At 35.3% G+C, this 24511-nt stretch overlaps 1 protein-coding gene across 4 annotated transcripts in view; it reads right to left on the bottom strand.

Annotated features, from left to right (window-relative positions):
- The window catches only part of LAMA2 (laminin subunit alpha 2), a 609036-nt gene that overhangs the window by 248298 nt on the left and 336227 nt on the right, over positions 1-24511 (bottom strand). For all 4 annotated transcript variants that reach the window (XM_042939791.1, XM_042939793.1, XM_042939792.1 and 1 more), the window contains 3 exons: positions 16744-16855; positions 10987-11100; positions 5381-5508 (listed from right to left, as the gene is read on the bottom strand). In XM_042939791.1, coding sequence (XP_042795725.1) covers positions 5381-5508; positions 10987-11100; positions 16744-16855 — 354 coding nt within the window. The remainder of the gene's footprint in view (positions 1-5380; positions 5509-10986; positions 11101-16743; positions 16856-24511) is intronic.

The raw sequence follows: 24511 nt of genomic DNA, 5'->3' as shown, positions 1-24511 counted from the left end.
TGGTATAAGGGACGAGTAAAATACATCATAACTGCTCATGTAGACATAAAACAATGTGTACAAAAGTGCTCTAGAACATTTAACACACTATAAAATTTCTACATAATGTTGCTAAATATTCCCTTAAATTTACCTCTTGTCTTGGAATATTTATAATTCTCTATTAACTATTAATTTTAACAGCCATAATTCAATATAGTCTTTTCAGTGAGCCCCAAAGTCAGTTCTAGAAGTGTTCCATTCTTTTAAAACTTTGAATTTTAGCATTCCTGATGCATACAAAGAAGTAGCATTCAAAATGATATGAATTTTATGATATAAATGGTTTCAATAATATTATCTATTCAAACATATTCTAAGTGTTCAAAGGTAGGCATTCATGTGTCTCTTTCATATTATATTTAATTCATAAGCTACATGATGCCAGAAATTAATGAATATAAAACATTGAAATATTTACACTTTTATTTGCTTCTCTAGAGATAAATTTTAATACCTAGTTACGATCTATAGCTAAAATATATACATCACCAAGATGAGAAGCCTGAGCAAAAGTGGACACTAAGTAGTTGATGAAGTTGATGTATATGTATAATTTAAATATTATATGCTTGTCTGTATTCATATATCATAATAATTATACCAATCGATCTCTATCTCCCTACATATTTGATTTATTTAGCAATATTATCTAAGAAATTTGGAGCCAAAATGCTTGTGATCTATAAGATTTATGATCAAGGATTAAATAGATAAATCACCAAAGCAAAACTATCACCAAGCTTCATACTTCTAGATGAAGGTTGCAGCAACCTTTAGCTGAATTTTTTTTTCTGAATAACCTGTGAGAATTTCAATCCCATCTTCTGGCTTATTTGTGAATATTGAATTTATTCATCAGAGTTTTCAAGTCAGATTATAATAGTAATGACATTTGAAAAATTTTTTTAAATGAAGAGTTTCCCTAACTGTCCCATTATTTAGTGATTTAAAAATAAAACATTTCAGGTTATTAGATTACAATGGATTTTTCTATTCACAATTGCACAGCTAAACTATGTTAATTTTCCAAGCTGTTTTAAATTTAAAGGTCTTTAATTTTTTTTAATGTTTATTTTTGAGGGAGAGAATGGTAGAGTGTGAGCAGGAAAGGGGCAGAGAGAGTAGGAGACACGGAATCTCCAGTGCTGTCAGTGCGGGGCTCGAACCCATGGACTGCAAGATCATGATCTGAGCCGAAGTTGGACACTTAACCAACTGAGCCACCCAAGCACCCCTAAATTTAAGTCTTTATAACTCTAAACACAGAACTAGTATTTTTAAAGTAAGTGGATTATCACTCTCTCCTCTTTCTATTTATAAAAATTCTGTATTTAAAGCTAAAATTTACGACAGGTCTATTCTCAGTTCTACTTCTAATGATAAAATTATTATTTAATAATTTAATAATTATTTAATGTAAGTAAAGGTATCTCAAAAATTGAAGGATCTTTAAATACTTGGTGTCGCTGATGCTATTGAGTTGTCTTTATTATTTGTTTAAGTCAAGATCTGCATAATTATACCAAATTGGAATACACATACTTGAGGAAGTACCATCCTTGTAACGGGGACCCAATCCTTTTGTCACTGATGGATGGTGACACTGACTTTCTTTTTTCTTTCAATAACACAATTAGAACCTATTATTAAAATTAAAGTAGAAGTACAGCAAACAGAGAAGGATGGGCCATGAATGCCTCCTCTGCATTTATAGTAATGTTGGTCAGACTGGAGGATAAACCCATGTCCAATCAATGACATACTTCTCCAAATGTATTAGACTAAGATTCACACTATACAATCAGTGGCAGGACTGCTGGATTGATAGGTTGGCTAACACCTATGACATTTTGCCTGAGAAGGAGTGCACATAAATGAGTGACCAAATATAATCCCTCCATTTTCCTCAGTGAAAGTGAGTAATGAGCAATGAGTTTCTAGTATATTGGCTAGTCCAGGAGAATTTCATTCAGCCACAGTGAATGAGCAGGTCCTCTAACCCTTCACAAGTACACCAGCGAACAAGGATCATGTTATATTACAGCCAGCATAGGGAGGACTCACCATTGATTATGAAGGAATTTAATTTGTTCTCCTATATTTATTATTTTCCGGTAGATTTCCCTTTTGCCTTTTTCCGCTTCACTGACACCCTTTGGATGCCAAAGGATCTTTAGTTTTGTGTCCACCCAAGCTTGCACCCTAAACTCTGGAAAGGTTTTGATCACTAATATACATTAACCCAACTGCTCATTTAATTGTTTTTAATGTTATCACTAAAACTGAATGCAGTGTGATTTTTAAAGAAATCCTCAATGTAGATTGCAGAGGATTGGAAAGTACACTGACTTTAAACTTAAAATTCCAACTCTGATACTTTATTTTATTTTTGAGAGAGAGGCAGAGAGAGAGAGGGAGAGAGAGAGAGAGAGAGTGAGAGAGAGAGAGAGAGAGAGAGAGAGAGAGAGAGTTTGGGAATGTGCACATGAGCAGTACAGAGGGAGAAAGAGAGAATCTTAAGCAGGCTCTGCACTGTCAGCACAGAGCATGACACGGGGCTTGATCCCAGGACCCTGGGATCATGACCTGAGCCAAAATCAAGAGTCAGATGCTTAACCAACTGAGCCACCCAGGAACCCCTGATACTTTCTTTAATATATGACTCTAAGCAAGTTATTTAATAATAACCAGTACTTGTCTTGGACATAGCATGTCAAATCATTATTTTAAATGCTTAGTGTATTTTAATTTACGAAATTCTCACAATCCTATAAGAAAGTCCTATTATCACAACTAATGATGAAATAACTGAGACACAGAGAGTTTAAGTAATGTTGTCTGAGTCACACAGCTAGAAAGTTTAGAACTTAGCATTTCAATCAAGGAAATGTAGTTCCAGAATTGGTTCCATAATGGTATTTTCCCACTTGGAGCATTTTTTCTTAATCTATAAAATGGGACTAATATTTACTTTATTGGAATGTGTAGTGCTATACCTAATTAGTCTGCTTTTATTAAATATTAATGCTTTCTCTTTTTTTATTCCAATGACTAAGGTGTAAAATTCTGAAGGAGGTGGATTGTTGGAGAGAAGGAAAAGGATTTCATGTGGGCTGAAAAGTAGAAATCACAATTCCAATGAGGATTTTAAACTTAATGACAGAATTATTCTCAATGTCTTTAGCTCATAGTATTCATTGACTCTAACAAAAGACTATTTTCATTAGCAGTGTGTTGGATAAGACCTCACTCAAAATACGACCAATTTGATAACACCTTTAGATTAAAAGACTACAGCTGACAGAATTTTTTTAAAAATCACTAAAAATGTAAGCTCTTCAGGCATTATCACAGCATTTAGAAATAGCTGGAAAGTGCCTAATATAATAGGAACATTATTAAGCACTAAACTTACCTTTAAGAAGTCTCCAAAAAAAATCCCTTTCACTTAAACTTGTAAACTCATTATTTACAATGAGTTTAAACTCATTTAAACTTGTAAACTTGTAAACTCATTATTTACAATTTTTACTAGTACAAAAACATTGGTTTTGGCTCAATGTAGTATGCCTCCATTAAGATAAAAAAAAATTATGATTCAAGGTTTTGCTTAGGTATTTGCTTAAGGGGGGCCACTTGGACAGAATGAGCATTAGAGCAGCTGGAATAGAGTAGTCCCCTAAAAGGGAAGGGGAAGAGGCAGACAAAATACATACTTTTCAAAGTCTTTTCCTGGGGCATCGGGGTGGCTCAGTTGGTAAAGTGTCCGACTCTTGATTTTAGCTCAGGTCATGATCTCAGGGTTCATGGGATGGAGCCCCGCCTCAGCCTCTACTCTGGGCCTGGAGCCTGCTTAGGATTCTCTCTCTCCCTTTCTCTCTGCCCCTCCCCAGTTTATTCTCTCTCTCTTTCTCTCTCTCTCTCTCTCAAAATAAATAAACACGGAAAAAATGTAAAAAATAAAAGTCTTCTGCAAGATTGCAAGGTTATTTTTCTAGATGAAAGTAGAACATTTTTATTTTTTAATTTTTATTTATTTTTTTAAAGTTTATTTATTTATTTTTGAGAGACAGAGAAAACACATGTGTAAGCAAATTGAGGAGGGGCAGAGAAAGAGGGAGAGAATCCCAACAGGCTCTGTGCCCTCCGCATGGGGTCCGACACGGGCCTCAATCTCATGAACTGTGAGATGATGACCTGAGCTGAAATCAAGAGTCAGGCACTTAACTGACTGAGCCACTCAGGTGTCCCATTAGAAAAAATTTTAAACATAAAGAATAAAAACTAGATGACTGGAAAAACTGAATCAAGTTTTCATTAAACTTTTAAAATATTTAGTTTATATAAAGTGCTTATTATCACCCATATTTCAATATTCATATAGTTTAAATATAGTTCTTACTGCTGTAACTATTTTAGAAAGATAAACTGATAGGGGCACCTGGGTGGCTCAGTCGGTTAAGCGCTGACTTCAGCCCAGGTCATGATCCTGCACTTTGCGGGTCAAGCCCCACGTCGGGCTCTGTGCTGACAGCTCAGAGCCTGGAGCCTGCTTCGGATTCTGTGTCTCCCTCTCTCTCTGCCCCTCCCCTGCTTGCACTATGTCTCTCTATCTCACCAAAATAAAATAAAACATTAAAAAATATATTAAAAAAGAAAGATAAACTGATATATATCATATATGATAATATGATAAACTGTGTGATAACCAAAGGATAGGACGGGTGCTTAAAGATCAGCTAGACTGATCTTTTACTTTACCTTTTCTAGGAGTTTGTGACTTGCCCAAGATTCATAAATAAATAGTGTGAGACTGGGATCCAAATGAGCAATATTTGTGTTAGTGATCTTTTAAAAATATATGTATACATTATTTATTTATTTAAAGTAAACTCTATACCCAATGTGGGGCTTGAACTCACAAACCCAAGATCAAGAGTCACCTGCTCTCCCACTGAGCCAGCCAGGCACCCCAGTGTTATTGGCTTTTTTTGTTACAGCATGAAGACATGCATGCATGTATGTATGTGTACATGTGGGCACGTATATATATTTGTATAAAATATGTCTGTCCTTTATAGTTGCTTTAGACATTATATTTTAGTTCTATCTCATACATTAAATCACAGGACTAGAACTCAGATATTAAAAATTCTGTAGAATAAATAGCCACAACTTTAAACATTTTATATCTAGAAAAACTGGTATTACCTTCCAGAGAAAGTCACCCATTTATTCGTTACTTATTTATGTGTGGTAAGAGAAAGAAACATTTTATATCATAAATGCACTTGGGGAACTGGATGCCCAAATCACTGGAGGTAAGTTTGTGACTCACTTATTGGATGGGATATTGAGTGGACAGGCGCAGGGCTGACAGTCTTCAGAGGTTCCTTTAGTAGGATCACCATAGAAACCAGGAAGACATTTATTGCAGTATGGGCCACCTGTGTGATCCTTACAGTTCTGAGGAAGAAACACACATCAGAGTTTATTATGTTGGTCTCAAGCATCAATATATTACCCAAAATTGTTCTACAGAGCTATTAGTCTATTCCCTGCCAGGAAGAATAATTTTCCACATTAAATGGTCAATTTTACAGCTGGGAAATAGCATTGATAATTAATATGTAGCTTATGAACTACACGCCAGTCTCAGCATATGCATGCTTAATAAAAAACAACTGAAATTCATTATACCTTTTTTTCATTCTAAATCTTATTTCCTTTTTTCTTTACTTTTCGATGTTTTTCATAAGGAAATACATGTGATCATGCATGCGTGTGTACATGTGCATAGTCACAGAGTCCTAATAGTATATGTCTCATGGAAATCGTAGCTGCTTCTAGGTAAAAGTCCATTGCTCAGCTTAAAATTGGTGATTTAATGAGGATAGTGGCTACTCATACGAATGCTCTGGAACGATGATCCTCTTACCTCAGAGATTAATTTGGACCCCAGTGGGCTCTGATGATTGGGACAATGCTCTAATGTATTACATCTGTGAGGGGCCTGCCTGGCTCATAATTAAACAATGAGAATATTGAAACATGTTTAAATGTATTCTAATATATAATGAAACCACAAGGCGCCTAACAATCTCTCCAACATTTTTTATTTTTAATGAAACTGCATTTTTCTTCAAAGTAGTAGTGTTTGGTTATGTCCTCTTCAAAGATAAAAAATCAAAATAAAATAATTTGTATCTTGATTTCTTCATATTAAAGTACACTTATCAACTCAGACTGTGTTCACAAAAGATGAACAATTCAGTGAACCAAACACTGGGATTGTCTATAAATCTTTCAATAGCACAATTTGATAAATTTTAATGCTTTGGCGTCATGTAAACCTAACTTCTTCAATAAAATATACCTAATTCCTTTTAAAAAAACATCCAGTATGGATTCATTATGACTGAAATACATTTTTATTTTTACAACTATATGAAATTATATTTTTCTCATGTTGAAAAGAGTTCATCAGAGCTTAGGGGTACAAAATCCTTATTTTTATGATCAGTAATTAAATATGTATAAGAAATCGCTAAAATATACACTCATTTTAAAGATAAAGTAAATATTCATCAAATTTGGTTGACTTTTGGAATGGCCAGCCTAATTTAATGAAAGGTCTGATATATTATATCAGTATGTATTATATCAGTATGTATATCATACTGATATAATATATATATGTATATATATACTGATATATATACATATATATATACTGATATATATACATATATATGTATATATGTATATGTGTGTGTATATATATATATATATATATATATATATATATATTAATGTTTATTTATTTTTGAGACAGAGAGAGAGAGAGAGAGACACAGAATCTGAAGCAGGCTCCAGGCTCTGAGCTGTCAGCACAGAGCCCGACACGGGGCTCAAACTCACGGACCACGAGATCATGACCTGAGCCGAAGCCGGCCGCTTAACCGACTGATCCACCCAGGCGCCCCTATATCAGTATAGTTTTAAAGAAGCTCATTTTAATTACATGTAGTAAATTGATTTAATAGAAACGCAAATAAATATATGGTTTTATTTTATTTATTTCTTTTAAATTTTTAAATGCTTATTTATTTAATTAAAAAATTTTAATCTTTATTTTTGAGAGAGAGAAAGAGATACAGATTGCGAGTGGGGGAGGGTCAGAGAGAAGGAGACACAGAATCTGAAACAGGCTCCAGGCTCTGAGCTGTGATCACAGAGCCCGACGCAGGTTCAAACTCACAAACCGCGAGATCATGACCTGAGCCGAAGTCGGACGCTTAACCGACTGAGCCACCCAGGTACTCCAATGTTTATTTATTTTTGAGAGAGACAGAATGCAAACAGGGGAGGGGTAGAGAGAGAAGGAGACACAGAATCCAAAGCAGGCTCCAGGCTCTGAGCTTTCAGCACAGAGCCCGACGTGGGGCTCGAACTCACAGATTGCGAAATCATGACCTGAGCCGAAGTCGGATGCTGAACCGACTGAGCCACCCAGGGGCCCCATAAATACATGGTTTTAAACAAAACCTGTTAAATACCTTGGAGAGAGGAATAGATTCTTTATTGAATAGAAGATATGAAATTAAAACCAATCATTTAACACTCTGCATTTCTCACATTCTATAAAATGAGAAAGTTCAAGCCTATGAATTATGAAGTTTTCAAGCTCTGAAATCTCATGGCAGTCTCATCAACTACAAGCGAATAGATAATTCTTTAGTTAATCTCGCGATACTTGAAAATAGGTTTTTCTCCAAGGTACTTTAAATTGTCTCTCAAATGCATTTAGCAAGCCTTTCCAAAGAGAGCACAGAGACTACCTTTACTATTAACAGTTGTGCAAACAACAGCATATTAAGATGGAATGTATAAAGCATGGATCATGAAGGAAGGCTTCCCTCTTTGATTTCGTCTTCATACTAATTCCTTTCAAGTCCTCAAATTTAACTAAGGTTGGCTGTTACTAAAAACTTACATTGTTTTTGCAATATTCTTTGCATATTGTCATATTGACATGATCAAATCATATCTCTCAAAGACTTAGGGGTTTTAAAAATAAGATCAGAAAATTGATCATCTTAACCACGTTTAAAATGGTATTTCTAAAACTCCACTGGGAATCTTGCATAACCTACACATGCTGTTTTTCCTTGACTCCTGATCTAAAAGAAAAAGAACTTACAGAAGTTGCTTACCTTTACTAATGTTGTATTTCATTTTGTGGAAATCATAACATTAATCTAACACTCAAGTGTTTTTGCAACTGAAACTATAAAACAGCATGAAGCAACAACACAGTGGAAATCAGAACTGAAAACATGAGAGGTGCACTCTGACAGGCTGGTTATTTTTACAGGTGTCCTGCTATAAAGTGATTCCCGAATGTCCATTCATAGCACATTGGACAATAACAGTGAGGAAGGTCAAGGATACAATCTTTCCATGTGGCTTTAAATGTTTCCTGGGTCACTTCAAATGTACTTTGAGTTAAAATGACCTTTTTATATAGACCCACACTATAAAAGAGGTCTGGATTTTGATCTGCTATCAAAAATATATTTCAGGTAATTTCTTTCTTTTTAAAAAAATTTTAAATGTTTATTTACTTTTGAGAGAGAGGGAGAGAGAGAGAGAGACAGTGAGTGGGTGGAGGGGCAGAGAGAGAGGGAGACAGAGAGAGACAGAATCGGAAGCAGGCTCCAGGCTCTGAGCTGTCAGCACAGAGCCTGATGTGGGGCTGGAAGTCGCAAACCGTGAGATCACGACCTGAGCCGAAGTTGGACGCTTAACCAACTGAGCCACCCAGGCGCCCCATTTCAGTTAATTTCTAATCATATTTCAAACCAAGCTAACTGAAAAGCAGCTTATCTGTAAATTTCATAAATTCTCTGTGTAATGCTAGCGGAAAAAGCATACATAATTGATAAAGAAGATAAAATGTGGGTTAAGTAAACCTTAAAAATGTCCTTAATGTGTAACATTTAAATATTTTTCTCTTCGTGGATCAAATCAGAACCAATATGCTCAAAATGGGATATTAGCACTTAGTTATCAATATCATTTCAGATAAAAGGCATCTGAATGTCTCCAGAAAATATCTTACATGATCCAGTATTAACCAGCTATAATGGAAAATGCAGAAAACACCAGATTCTGTTTCTATTGACATGATCTCTATTGTTTCCCTAAGACTCCTTCTGTTATTTAAAGGTGGATTCCTGTTTTTCTGTCCATAAAACAGAGTCAATAAACTAGGTTTCATCAGTAGAAGTTCTCAGATAATCGCTGTTTCCTCCCTTCTTCCTCCCCAAATTATGCTGAAAACATTTTATTCTAAAAATAGGGCTTTCATTCTTATGTCACACAACCAAATGGACCAACAGCATTATCTGATTTAATCATAATGAATTTAACATGAAATATTACTATTAGAAACATTATAAGTCTGGTATTATGATATATTTATTTTGTCTTTTCAGGTTTAAAGAAAGCAACTCCATATCAGCTTTGCGCTGAATAGTTCCTAGAGCATGTTAGCAAAGTGTTTAAAGGTAACTCAATATTTTTCCCAAGGTACATTTTAAATGACTCATGGTATAATTAAAATGAAAATCGCTTAGTCTTTCTATTCATAAAAATGCCATTGGAAAAATCTACGGATCCACAAATTAAGGCTATCGTGCTTTATACTGCAATGCAATTAAACAAATCTTATACAGAGAAAACAGAAAGAGCATCAATAAACCTAAATGCCAAATTACATTGAGACAAAGCCCTGAATTTTCATTTTGGGTTTGTCCCAGAAGCTTTTAAGTGGAAGAAAAGGGGGGAAACATTGAGCAAGAGGAATAAAGAACATTAAGAAATAAAGATAGCAGAGTCTGCCTTAAATTCTACAGGGAAATGAGAATATGATATCCTCCTAAATTGGCACTGTTTCAAATTGTGTTTCTGCAGGACTAATGAAATGAGAAGTGTTGTTTCAAGCTTCATGCCATGTCAGAGAATATCAAACTAACATGCCCTTGAGTTCATCAGGATGGTCTATGTGGTGTATATTCTCCAATCTAGAGGCTTCTTAGCAGGTAGAAAGTGCTGGCCTTTGCAGAGAGCTTTTCTTCTCCTTCAAAGTTTGGCTTTCCTTGTAGCTGGAAGAAGCAGCTTTGATGAATATGTAGTGCATATATTTATTATTTTTTTAATCTATATACGACATTTATTTTTAAAAAGTTTATTTATTTACTTTGAAAGGGATAAAGAGAGAGCTGGGGAGGGGTAAAAAGAGGGAAAGAGAGAGAATCCCAAGCAGGCTCCACACTGTCAGCATGGAGTCCAATACGGGGCTCAAACTCACAAAGTGTGAGATCACGACATGAGCCAAAATCCAGAGTTGGACATTTAACCAACTGAGCCACCGAGGTATCCCTACATATGACACTTTTTTTTACTTAAATGTTGAAATTTTAAAATAAAAATCGTGTAGTATGCCCTCATTTTTTCAATGTGGAAGAAACTGAATTATGTCTATTATAAAAGTTATATTTTATACTTTTCATATCATGGGGATACAAACCATTTTCTGTTATGGAAATACAGCCTATTTTTGGTAGATTTATGGAAGGGATTGAAACCACATACATTCAGGGTAGATATGTATCTCAGTCATTAGTTATATTTTATGATGATGTATCTAATTCTAATTGAGGTCTTACACTAATATGGATAAACATCTCCTAATACTTGTTAGTCAGGAAAACCACATACGAAAGAGCATCCTCAGCTTCCAACTCCATTCAATATAAAGATCCCTGTCAAATCACGTCTTGACTCAAGTGTTTGTCCCAGAGGTAGTAATTGACCTGCAGACCTATTGAGCTGATTTCAGCCTTGTCAATCAGCATCCCCAAAGGAGAAAGCACTTACCAGGCATTCTCCAGTGATGTCATCACAAGATTCTGCATGGCCAAAGCATTGACATGGTTCACAGATGCCACCCAAAATAGTGCCATTGACTCGTCTGTGCCGAGGCCAACAAGACTGAAAGAAAGATAAGGTTTCAAGTCTCAGGGATTTTTTTCTTAAGGTTTTTTTTGTTTTGTTTTGTTTTGTTTTTTTGTTTGTTTTTTTGTTTGTTAAAGGGAAATATTTAGGTAGCAAATTCAGCAAACATGCTCATCAAAGTGTTGCTACTATTGAAACATTGCTACAGAGCTATTCCTCCTGACATTTGGGACTTTTGTACTGACCTTAGCATTATTGGCAGGTATGAGATTAGAGGAAGCATTAGCTTGGTGTCTCTTCTGAAATGGTAAAATAAAGAAGAGATAAAAAGAATTGAAATGTGACAGTCTCAAAGTAAAAAGCACAGACAGGAAAATAGAAGGAAAAGTATTGAAAAAAAGCAGCAGACATAAAAAGACTTTCAGAGAACCTTAGCCTAAGAGAGTACCTAATATCATCCAAAGGAATGTCGATTTTCTGGAATACATTCCCTCACCCACACAGAACTGCCCTTAATTCTGTCACTTTACAATCATTCGGAAGAAAGGTAGTGTCCCACTCTTACATTTGACCCACATACACAGCTGATGTCTACACACAAAGAGTCCGTATCTTTCATTCTCATCCTATTACGTTTTCTCAAACTTGCAAATGATTCATTTACCATATATTCCCTTGATATTTTATTTTTATTGCATTATTCTACTAGAAGTCTACTTACATTCATCATTCCTTTTAAAAGTGTGGAACACTTTATTATACAAAAATGGAATTCTGATTAAAAACATTCAGGCCTTAGAATAACTTTATGTCACCATCAGCTCTAGGTTCACTGTTACTCTTTAAATTAAGTTTCCCTTCCATGGGGGTTACTACAAACTGTATGGGATGCACAACTGGGGGGGGGGGGGGAGGGCAAACACTGCTGCCCTCTGGAAGCTTGTGTTCTCTCTCAAGTTCTAATTTCATTTTGTGGGTGATTTATTATATTTCTGGCTGGTTTACTACAACGTAATATATCATGAAAAGGCCTTTTTTTCCAGTTGAAAATGGAAACAAGAGGGAAACCACTGAAGTAATAAAGTTTATAGAATTGTGTTGTGTACTGCTAGAAATGTTCCTTCTGCCTCAGGGTGTGAAGGTTCTTAAATTTGAACATCAATAACAAACACATAAAAAAGGGTCTGCTGATACTTCACATCTGAAAGGAAAGCAAAAATGACTTTCCTCTTAATTTGGGCAGTACAAGAAAGGTGTTGATTTTTTTGCCCCTTTCTAATAATTTCTCCACATTAAACTTTTTGCCACCTTAGATTCAGTGTAGAAGAGATTTCCTTCTCCAATACGTATTTTTAAAAACTGGTGAAGTCATATATCCAGAAGAGCGTAGAAACCAAGGGTGTTGATAACAGAGAGAGAACGGACTTACTGTTTTCAGGACAAATATTCATAGAATTGTCATTAATGAGCTTTTTTTTCTTTTAATACCCTGCAAATGTCCTACTCATACCACAGCCTCATCAAATCTGTAAGTATCAGCGATATCTCCATTTGCCATATTCTTTTCTGGAACAGTGGAGCAGGGCATGCAGAATTCTTCCTCTCCTGAGAGAAGTCACTACACTCATAATCTGCATTCCATTATCTGTTATCTTTCCAACACTCTTTCTCTGGGCTCTACCAGTAATACCTTCCTTTTCCACTGGATCATTACTATCAGCTCAAAAATATGATTTGCTATCCCCATTAAAAGTTAACAAATATGACGAAATTACTTCCTTAATATCTCAGAGCTTTCCAGTTACCTACCTGTTTTTCTTTCTCAGTAAAACTACTCTAAAAAGTCTTCTCTTCTTCACTTCCCTCTCATGCTTCATTCCATTCTACTCTGTCTTGTGCCATCACCACTCAATTACAACTGACCTTGGCTATGCCACCACATTCCAGGTAGCCAAAGCTGGTAGACCATTCTGTGACTGCATTTTATCTGACCTCTCATCAACATGTGGCTTAGTTGACTCCTCTCTCCCTCAAATGCCCTCTGCTCTCAATTTCCATGCCATCACAACTCCATGTTTCCACATTAGCTTTTTGCTTTCTCCTCTGCTTTGACCCAACTTCTCATTGCCAAGAACTCCTAGGGGCTTGATCGCTTTCCTCCTTCTCTTCACACTGTCTCCTAGGTAATTTTATTCAGCCCCATAGTTGATGATCTCTTCCAAATGCTTATCTGTTGACCAGACGGATATTCCAGGTTCAGGACCTGCATATTCAACTGTAAAGTTGACATCTAGTTTCCACTTTTCACACCTAATATTTCTAAAATGGATTGTTGATTCCATCTTCTGCCCACTGCTAATCCTCCCCAGTCTTCCTTAGCTTAGTAAATGGCTTTGCATACAATTGCTCCAACTGGTAATCTATGACTCATTTCTTTCTTTTTTTTTAAGTTTTATTTATTTATTTTGAGAAGAAGAGAGAGAGTGAGCATGATCAGGGGAGGGAGGGAGGGAGGGAGGGAGAGAGGGAGGGAGGGAGAGAGAGAGAGAGAGAGAGAGAGAGAGAATCCCAAGCAGGCTCTGCACTGCCAGTGCAGTGCCCAATGTGGGGGTCGACCCCACGAACCATGAGATCATGACCCGAGCTGAAATCAGGAGTCAGACGCTTAACTGACTGAGCCACCCAGGCACCTCTATGACTCATTCTTAAATTCCTTACTTCTTTAAACTCTGTTCTGGTATGTAATCTACAATAAATCCTATTGGTTATACTATCAAAATATAGAGTAAACCCATATCTTTTTACATCCCCTGCCATTATCCTAACATAAACCATAATAGTGTCTCCTACCACAGTAGCCTATGAGCCACTCTTCCTCTTATTCTTGCCTTCCTATATTATGTTCTTCACTCTGTAGCCATAAAGAGTTTTTCGAATAAGAAAACTAAGATCAAGGCACTACCCTCCTTAAAGTATTCTAATGATTTTCTATTATGCTTAGGATAGAATCCCCAATTATTATAATACATACAAAGCTCTGGATGGTTTGGCTCCTCCAGTCACATCACGTGCTATTCTCTCCCTTGCTTACTATGTTCTAGTCGTCCTTGCCCTCTTTCAGGTCCTTGCAGACTCCAAGCTCCTTTCCACTTCCTCCTAAGCCACTTCCAGCTTTCTCTGCATAGCTCACCCTTCTCACTCTTCAACACCCAGTTTAGATGCTATCACTTCAGACAGCCTTTCCTGAAACCTTTTATAAAGTAGCCCCTCTTATCTATTCTTCCTGTGCCCATTCTTAGTAGCTGTATCGAGACACCTTGTTCATTTACTTCATGACATTTATTACACGTATTTAAATATGTTCTCCGGCATACTGTCTAGCCTACAACCAAATGTAATGTCCTCGAGGGTAGGGACTATACCTGTGTTGTTGATCACCTAGTCAGCCATGCCAAGGGTCTTGATTGTGTCAAAATGCATGATTATCAACATCTATTAGCTAAACAAAAGTATGAACACTCCTATGAGGTGGTTAATTTTATTTTGATCATATAGAAAGAAGCAAAAACTGAGATTTGAATTAAAACACATTTTTTCAGTACCAGATGTTGCTTACACTTCTTCACCTGTCCCACTTGTGAAGTGAAATGAATTATGATGGTACTAAGAGTGTAAGAAAAATTGGAAAGATAAACTGCAGAGGGATTTATAAGAAGTCAGGTAGAAATGAAGAAAAAAAAAAAGGTTTGAATCAACACTGTGGCCCCAAATAGAGTAAAAGAGAATGATATTATAGTGAGTAGTTTGACCTGGTTTTTGGCAACCTAGCATGAAGACATTCTGGTCTTTGTAGGTTACTCAGCGTTGCAGAGGTCTGTGCATATTAGGGATAGCAAAGCTGATGTGACTGGCCTTATGAACTCAGTAAAAAGCAGATGAAATCAGGAAAGGACAGGAATGAATGAGAGCAAGTCTGAACATCTGATGTTTTGTTTGGATTCTTTCATACTCGTGTGCTTCTCTCTTCCCACCTAATTGTTACCATTGTTTAGCCTCCAATTTGAGGTTTTTCCACTGCAGGATACTTTCAGTGACACCTGTCTCTGCTCACCTCTTTGAACGATTATTGCACTTATGTTCTGTACCACTCACCCGTCCCTTAATTATATAGTGCTGTGATCCAATTTTTCATAGGTATTTGTTCTGTCTCCCTAAACAGATTGTTAGCTCTTTAAGGATGGGGATTTTGATGTAATCTTCTTGATAATCCCTTCAGCACCTAGTGCAGAATTTACCAAAGATTCACAATAAATATTTTTGAAGAAAGGAAAGAAGAAACAAAAAACCTAGCCAACTGAGCAATTCTGATATTTAATTTTGTATCGACAGGTATTTGGAACTTCCATAAAGACGATGAAGAGTACTAGGGAAAACAAATGTGGGGTAAGTGGTAAAACAAGCATAGAATCAAGGTGTTCATTCTTCCAATTGAAATAGGAACTTAAAGGTTCAAAGACAGCTTTCTGGTTTGAAATAAAAACTGCTGGGCTCTTCATAAAGTATGTGGTTCATCAAATACAGCACATATTTTATATGTAAAAATCAAATTAATGTTGACAGAGCTAATTTATTGCCACAATTATTTTTCTCTTCTTGAGATGAATTTTGGAAAAGCAAGGACATCAACGAATTTCATTTCATTTTATTTCTAGATAGGTGAATCTGAGCCTGGCTAAAGAAAACACATTTGTCATGAAGATGACTCTGAATCCTATGTATCTTCTAAAAGCATGCATTATTTCAGAGTACAACAGAGCTGACGAAGCAATGCCCAGAGTATTTCTATAAATGGCATAATGGGATAGTGTGCTGAAGTAGAACATCTTGGTACACTCAAACGATTCCTTAAAGGCACCATTTTTAAAGAATTTAAGCTCCTATTTATCTGCAAGCCATGTCCTCTATCAGGAAAATTGTGTTTACATTATATGACTGGGTTTCAAGTGAAACCAATTTCAAACCACCTAAGAAAAAGTACGTAGAAGTAAATAAAAGTTATTACCTTAAAACGACACACTGTGATATTAAGTAAGAAATGTTAATCTTATTAGAAATCTAGAATACTGGGGTAACAAGGAGTATCTCAAATAAATGAATCAAAGGCATGTAGGGAATTTTCCAGATCACGGTATTTCTTCCATGTATTATATCTTGATGTTTTAAAGATTCTATCCTTCAGAAGCTTGCGGTTTGGCATTCTTAGGAATAAAGCAGAGCAAGAGTATGGTACATAAGATTAGAAACTACAGGGAAAGGGGAAAACAGTGCTAATTCCTGGTAAGCGCTGAGGTAGAAGTGGAGGGAAATTATTTTGAAATATTAAATATTACTCTGCTATCATTCATCTTATTTTATCAACCAATGAAATAGGAAATAAACACTTAGGGAAACCTCAGATTTTCATCTGTAGCAAGGTAAAATATCCAAAAGAGAAACATAACTTCAAGATGACGTAATATGAGCGGTGCTCTATTAGAAAGCCATGATTTTGGGCACTCAAGCGTCTTCTTTAAGTAAAACACTATCATTTATTTGCGCCATCATTGATGGAGGATGGTTTACTGAAAGCAATGTTGAAGGAACTTGGGAGGCGCCAAGGATTTATTCTTGCAAACTTGCCTCACAAGAGGAGCCAGAATACCCAGGTGGACACTGGCAAATCTCCACGGCGGTTGCAATGGTTCCATCAGTAGGATAGGGGACTGCGGATTCAAGGCCAACAGAGCCCAGCCTGCAGTGGAAAGAAAAAGAGATGGTGACTAGGTAAACCAACTCTTAGGTACTATAGAGTTTGAGGAATAGTATAGTAATCAGGTTGGTAATATAGGTAAACTCTTTGTGGTGAGAGGGAAGGCCAACGAATATCTACATCTTGAAGCCCTGCTCATTCCTTCTATTCGGTAAAATATGTCCAGGTGCTCACAACCATGACCACATCAAATGTTGAGAAGATATGAGAACATTCTTGCCCAGTTCTTGGGTTTTGGCTATTTGTTTCGATTTCATTATTATTATTATTATTATTATTATTATTATTATTAATTTTTTGGAGATAGTTTAAAATAATGTAGTTGAAGGTATTTTTAAAACAGAAAACATCACATGACTGACTCATTTTAACGTGAAACTAGAAAATCAAAGAAGACAATATTAATATCCAGCTCAAGCTTTTAAATTGAAAGGAAAGATGAAAGGAAAAAGAAAGAGAGAAGAGGGAAGGAAGGAAGGAAGGAAGGAAAGAAGGAAGGAAAGAGAGAAACAGAAAAAGAAAGAAAGAGAAAGAAAGAAAAAAGTGATTTTCATTTCTTTTCATCAGAAACAAATCTGCACGTTGGGAGGTAAAAATGAGACTTTTTCAAATACTCAGTTGAATTAGAACTATTTTCTTAATTTGTTTTGACCTGAATTAAATGCATTGTTCTATGTATCCATGGGTTTCATTTTATTAGTACTTCTGTACAATCTGGTGGTTTTAGCAGAGTGATTTGGTGTCACTCATTATTTTGGGGAAAAGCTGATTTGTCTAAACTGAAAACACTGTTAATATAAGTGGTATATGTGTATATTATGTGTGTGCGTGTGTGTATTTCCTATATATTTCCATATTTCCTATATATATATTTCCTTCCAAAAATATGCAAACTTAATATGAATTAACAATTTAAATAAACATTGGTGTCTTATTGGATTTTTCAATTTTTTTTTAAAAAAGGAAATTTTAAAAGCTTTATTGTTAAGAACATGGACTCAAGTTTCAGACAGACTAGGATTCATATCCTGTCTCTGACATTCAGCAGTGTTGTATCCTAGGAAAAATTACCTAATTTCTCTAGGCCTCAGTATTGTCATCTATGTAATGGAGATAACATAAGAGTCCATACATCATAAGCTTGATAAAATAATTATATGAAATAATGAATATAAGTTCCTGATATAACACATACTGATTATTAAATACTAAACATTTTATTAACATATTCTCATTGACTGTTGAAACAGGATAGAAAATGGCCACAAAAGACTATACGAAACACTATTGGTATCTCCAATTCTAGCTGTTTACCATTTTAATATATTAAAACAAATTAGAAATAAATCCTCAGGGCACAAAATTAATTGATTGCTACTGATTTATGGTAAGTACTGTTTCTTAAAATGATTGATAAGCCCTATAATACAATCTTATATGCCATTCTTTAACCATGATAAAGATACAACCAACTCTTGCATTTCCAGTTGCTTTACACAAGAGTGGTGTTAGGTTTTTAATTGGTGACTCACAATCATGAAGGAGCTTCTGAGATTTGGGAATCTATGCTATAATCAATCCAAAGAACAAAGCTAACAGGCTCATTAAATGTATCTTCAAAAGTAAACCCTTTAAGCAAATTGTAAGCTTTTGAGTTAACAAATTTCTAAAATCTTTATTGTTTTGGGGTGTCTGGCTGGCTCAGTTAGTAGAACATATGGGTCTTAATCTCAGAGTTTTGAGTTCAAGTCCCACAATGGGCATGGAGCCTGCTTAAAATTAAAACAACAACAACAACAGCAACATTAAAACCTTTTTCACTCCCACTTTACTAATCCTAGACACTTGATAGTACCTTGCATGTGTATGACCTCATACGTAACCAAAAAGTTGAAAAGAAAAACCGAAGCAATTGGGTGGGATCATCTTAGAGGCTGTGTGCTAACCGGCATCTTCTAAAGACAAGCCATTTATCTTTAGCTACAGAGTAGTTCATCCACAACCATTTCTTGAATGATTTCTTCTCTGGGAGAACAGTCTGGACAACCTAGTAAAAGGTCCTAAATTGGTAAGTGTTAAAAATCACTCTTTCATAGTGTTTAGGTTACATAGAGGTTTTCAGAGAAATCTCTAAGTTGTCATTTTTTCCCCCACCAAATCAACCTGTATAAGATGTATAAGTGGAGATTTTTTCATTTTTTAAATTGGGGTGAAATTTACATAACATAAAAGTAACCATTTTAACGTGTTCATTTAGTACATTCACAAGGTTGTGCAACTACAACCTTTATTTGGTTCCAAGCATTATCGTCAGCCCATGTGAAAACCCTGTACCCATTAAGCAGTCACTGCCTATTCTGGCCTTTCTCTTAGCCCCTGGCAAACCATGAATCTGCTTTCTGTCTCTATGGATTTATCATGGATAATTCTGGATACTTCACATAAATGAAATCATATAATCAGACCTTTTGTGTCTGGCTTCTGTTAGTTTAATGTTTTCCAAGTTCATCCATGTTGTAGCATGTATCAGTATATCATTCCTTGTTATGACTGAGTAATATTCTATTGTATGAATATATCACAACATAGAGTTTGAAAGACAGTACTTGCTTGTGTCAACATGAGCTTATGAGCAACTTCTCACAAACAAAGACTTTGTTGTGTCATCTATATACCTAGCCAGATCATCTCAATACAAGCTCAATACACTTTCGTTGGATGGATGAATGGATGGATAGATGGATAGTAGGTATATGGATAGATGGATAGATGAATGAATGGATACAAAACTACATATAAACAAACATACATGTATTAATAGATGAGTGGATAGGTAAATGAACAGGTGAATGGAACATAGTTATATTTTAGACAATGACTAACATACTCCCAGATAAATGCTAAAATAAAGCCTAGTATCCACATTCAGATGAATAAAGTCAGATAAGCAGGAGACAAATTACTTGTTTGATCAGATAAATAAATAAATAAATAAATAAATAAATAAATAAATAAATAAATAAATAGAAAGCTATTAGAGTTAGAACTTGAGGTCAGAACTCATCTGAATTAATTGTGACATCTTACTGTCTGCACTTAATGAACTGTCCCAAGATTAACTTATCTTTCTGATCACTTTGCTTTCAGAATTAGATGATTTCATGATTGCTATACTAGTTGGTTATCCTGTAAAAGACTGTCACAATTTACTAAACAGTAGACTGGTCAATTGTGTAGACAGTCCCCGGATTTTTAATATAAAATTGAGTATTGGAATGTTTCAAAATAGAAAAATGAGTAATTGACTACTTTAAGGAACAATTTAAAATATAACAAAACAAAAACAAAAATATTTTCTATGAATTGCCAAATTTCATTTGTCTTTACAACAACAGATGTTCCTTTCCTTAATCTGTGTAACCATTTTGAGCTGTAAGAAATTTCAACATTCAAAAATCTTTCCCAGCAATATTCCACATTAGCATTCACTGAGCAGACCCAATGTTCATCAGGTTCTGCTGTTGGTAAATGGGATTTTAATGTGTTTAACGGTTTTAAGTATTACTCATAAAGAAGGCTGCGGGTTTTTTTTCCCTTCAATATGGACATTTTCTTTTCTTGATACGAGGCTGCATTCTTTTAAATATATAAAGGTAGTGGTAATAAAGTACTAAATTTTAGAAGTGCATGAACTATCAAAGATTCGTCAACTAAATCACATGTTTTAGCTGGCTATTTCCTCTTATTTTTATCACTTGGAAATACAGATAAGATGATGAAGAGAAAAGACATAATTGTGTAAGCTAGTATTGAAAATATTAGAATCATATGAGAAACATTATCCTGGTACAGACTTAAAGATTGTCCTCAATACTTTTGTTTCATTATATTTCTACCAGAGTTAGATAGGTTAAGCTTTACTAAAATAATAATAACAATAACACATAAATTATCCTTAGAAACAATAAGAACTTTGATCATAAAACTTTATATAATTATTTTTTTCTATCCATCTTTTTTTTTCTATTGAAAGCATCCATTTAATTCTACTTAAACCAATGTTACTTTGGATTAGCCACCATAGATGAAGAGTTTATTGCTATTCAATTGCTTTGTTCTATTTTGTTCTGTCAAAACTCAGAACTTCCTGCAGTCTCTACCTTGTGGAAGTCCCACCATGTTAGGGGGGACTGATACCTTTTATTCCACTCCTAAAAAGGCAAAGAATCATTTAGTGGCCCAGGCAATGTCTGAGTGGTTCATCTGAAAAAGAACTAGATGTTTTCATCAATCGTTTTTAATCCCCCATCAAGTAAGGGAAATAACTGAAAGAATTGGATACTATTTCAGACATTCATAAACATTATATTAAATGCTAATAGGATCATTTATCTCTTCCTTCTTAGACCTACCAGTATGTACTGTGCACATTTCTAATGCATTATTTATTACACTACCGTAAATGTATGTGTCTGCCTTCCATCCTCAACTATGCCTTTTTTTAATTCAATGATCATTTATCCATTATCGCATTCTTTTTGCTTAGCCTAGAACTACCACATCATAATAATTACTACTTACTAAGTGTCTGCTATCTTCTGTGTACTGTAATGGGGGCTTGACAGACATCTCATTTAACTCTGAGTGAACACAATGGGTAATCATGTTATTGTCTACATTTACAAATGAAGAACCTATGACTCAGAGAAGTGCTGTGTCCAATATAATACAGTTCGCAAACAGTGCAGCACAGATTCAAACCCAAGCATGACTCCAAAATCAACGATTATCTTGTTACCCTACACTGCCTCCCAACATATTGCTAGATAGCATGGCTAATGTTTTTGGTACATCATTTTCTCACATAGCATTCGATCTTAAAATTTAGATAGTGTTTCTGCCATTTCACAGAAGAGGAAACTGAGACTTAGAAAGGTATACACAAAAGGCAATAAATGCTGGCAGACTGAATGAATCCAATATTTACAGAATTTATTTGGCAGGTAGTCAAAGATAATGTGGAGGAAACATATGTGGGTTTAAACCTCTTATGAAGAGCCCAATGCTTAGTGAGTTGCATAAGTCTTTTAAGTTTTACAGGCCTTTTCAGTATAATTTCTTCAAAACATGGTTATCTGTACCATTAATTTCCAAAGATAGATGCATGGTATGCATCTATCAACAATGTTACTATAATCATCAAGATACTCCTTTATTTATAAGGGTTTTTCTAGATTATTACATAAATTCTATGTAATATTTTTGATACATCCCCCCAACACACATTTACTTGAAAAAGTCATATGAACATGTCTTGCCTTGAAATGATTCTGTGTTCCTTTTTAAGCAATAAAGACACATGGGGTGTATCAGGATAAAGTCATGATGAGGGCTCAGTTACACTGAGTTGTTTGTGTTAACAAACAACTCCAAATTCTTAGTGGCTTAACAGAAAACAAAATGTTTACTCATGTAAAAATCCTTCACAGGTCTGGGTGACTGTTGAGGGCAATGTTTCAGGCTATTTGTATCTTCTTGTAGGTGGATAAGCTCCAGAAAGTCTCATGCTGGCATTTCGGTGCTTCTTGTGTGTGTGCGTGCGTGTGTGTGTGTGTGTGTGTGTGTGTGTGTGCGTGTGTGTGTGTGTGTGTGAGAGAGAGCATGTGCATGCATGTAGGGGAATTATAATCACTTCTATTCACATTTTACTGGCTAAACCAAGTCATATGACCACATCTATTGTCAAAGGTTAGGGAAATGTAATATCACAAAAGGGGAAGTTTGGATCTGGGTATTTCCCCAAAGAAAATAAAAACACTAATTCAAAAAGATATATGCACCCCTATGTTCATTACAGCATTATTTACAACAGCCAACACAGGCAAACAGCCTAGTGTCTAACAATAGATGAATGAATAAACAAGATATGGTATATATAGACAATGGAATACTACTCAGCCATAAAAAAGAATGAGATCTTGCCATTTGTGATAACATGGAAGAACCTAGAGGGTATTATGCTAAGTGAAATAAGTCAGACAGAGAACGATAAATACCAAATAACTTCACTTATACGTGGAATCTGTAACATAAAGCAAATGGACAAACAAATAAGCAACAGCAAAGATAGAAACTGGCTCATAAATATAGAGGACAAATAGGTGATTCCCAGAGTGGAGGTGACCAGGGGAGAGGCAAAACAAGTGAAGGGAATTAAGAGGTACAAACTTCCAGTTACAAAATAAATTAGTCATGGGGATGAAAGTACAGCATCAGAAATATGCTCATTAATATTGTGACAGCTGTATGATGAGAGATGATACACATATTGAGGTCAGCATTTTGTAATGTATATAATTGTCAAATTACTATGTTTTACAGTGAAACTAATAATAATATATGTCAACTAACTTCAATAAGGATTTTAAAAATAATTAAAAATAAAAGAAATAAAATAAAATAAAATAAAATAAAATAAAATAAAATAAAATAAAATAAAATAAAAAGGATGAGATCAGAGATTGATGAAAGATACTAACGTCTGCTACAAGGTAAAAGAAAACAATTTTTTGCAGAGTTTTATGCTGAATAAACGTTTAAGAAAAGCTGAATAGACTCCTTGCTTGAATTAAATATCAAGAGTGCTACTAAAACTAGGGTTTGGGGAATTTAAAGGAGAAAGATGTATGATTTGGTTAAGTTGATTTCTCTTACATTTCTAAAAAAAGGCTGAAATTTTTCTATTTTTATATTCATCTTACCAATGTGGGCAAATGAGAAAGAAATCAATTAATTTTATTGCATTAACATCTCATCATTCTGGAAAAGAATGACAGCAAACACTGTCACAATTTTGGAATTATCACTATGTGCTTTATCCTAGATGGTCTCCAAAGTCTTAATAGTACTTGGTAGAAAATGTTATTGCTTGCAGTGACCGAGGTTGGATAGAAATGCTTCCGATTTCTCTGCCTATTTGCCATTAGCAAAATGCTTTTGCAGCCCTCTAATTCTATTCTCACGGTGACCTTTTGAAGCTGGCAAGGCAATTGTCCTTCTCTGTATTTCACAGACAGGGTGATTGAAATTCAGAGAGGTCAAAGCTACACTTATGTTTACAACTATTAAATAGCTGAATTGAAAACAGAAGTCAAAATCCTGACCCGCAGGCTAGTTCTCCTTCAACTATTCCTCTCCATCTCACCACAGAGCTGGAGGAAGCCAAGTCCATGAAGTGCACATGCTGAGAACCACCACGTAAGTAAATCTTCCTTAAATACACCTAAACATGAATTTTTGTTGAGACAGCCTCCGTTTACTTGTGCTTACACACAAACCGGATACCAAGTCAGAAGCGTACTGTGTAAGACAAGCTGAAATCGATTGCAAATATGACTCAATCCACTGGTAGATCAGAAATAAATACGATAAAACAAGTTCAGTGAGTCAGGATTTAGGCTGACTTTCTGCTTACCTGAAGGGGGTAGGTGTTTCAGATCTGCCATTGCCTTTTCCTTCTTGAACCATAGTGCTTTAGGGAATGTAGGCTGCAGAAGGCAGCCACCTACTTGGATTAGCTCCCGTGTCGGTTCACATAACCTTGCTCTGTGAACACGTCACTCGTACACGGGAAAAGTT

The sequence above is a fragment of the Panthera leo genome, chromosome B2, assembly GCF_018350215.1.
Source record: "Panthera leo isolate Ple1 chromosome B2, P.leo_Ple1_pat1.1, whole genome shotgun sequence".
NCBI classification, from domain to species: Eukaryota; Metazoa; Chordata; class Mammalia; order Carnivora; family Felidae; genus Panthera; species Panthera leo.
The sequence above is the reverse complement of the archived record's forward strand: the minus strand, read 5'-3'. Positions and strand labels throughout refer to the sequence as shown.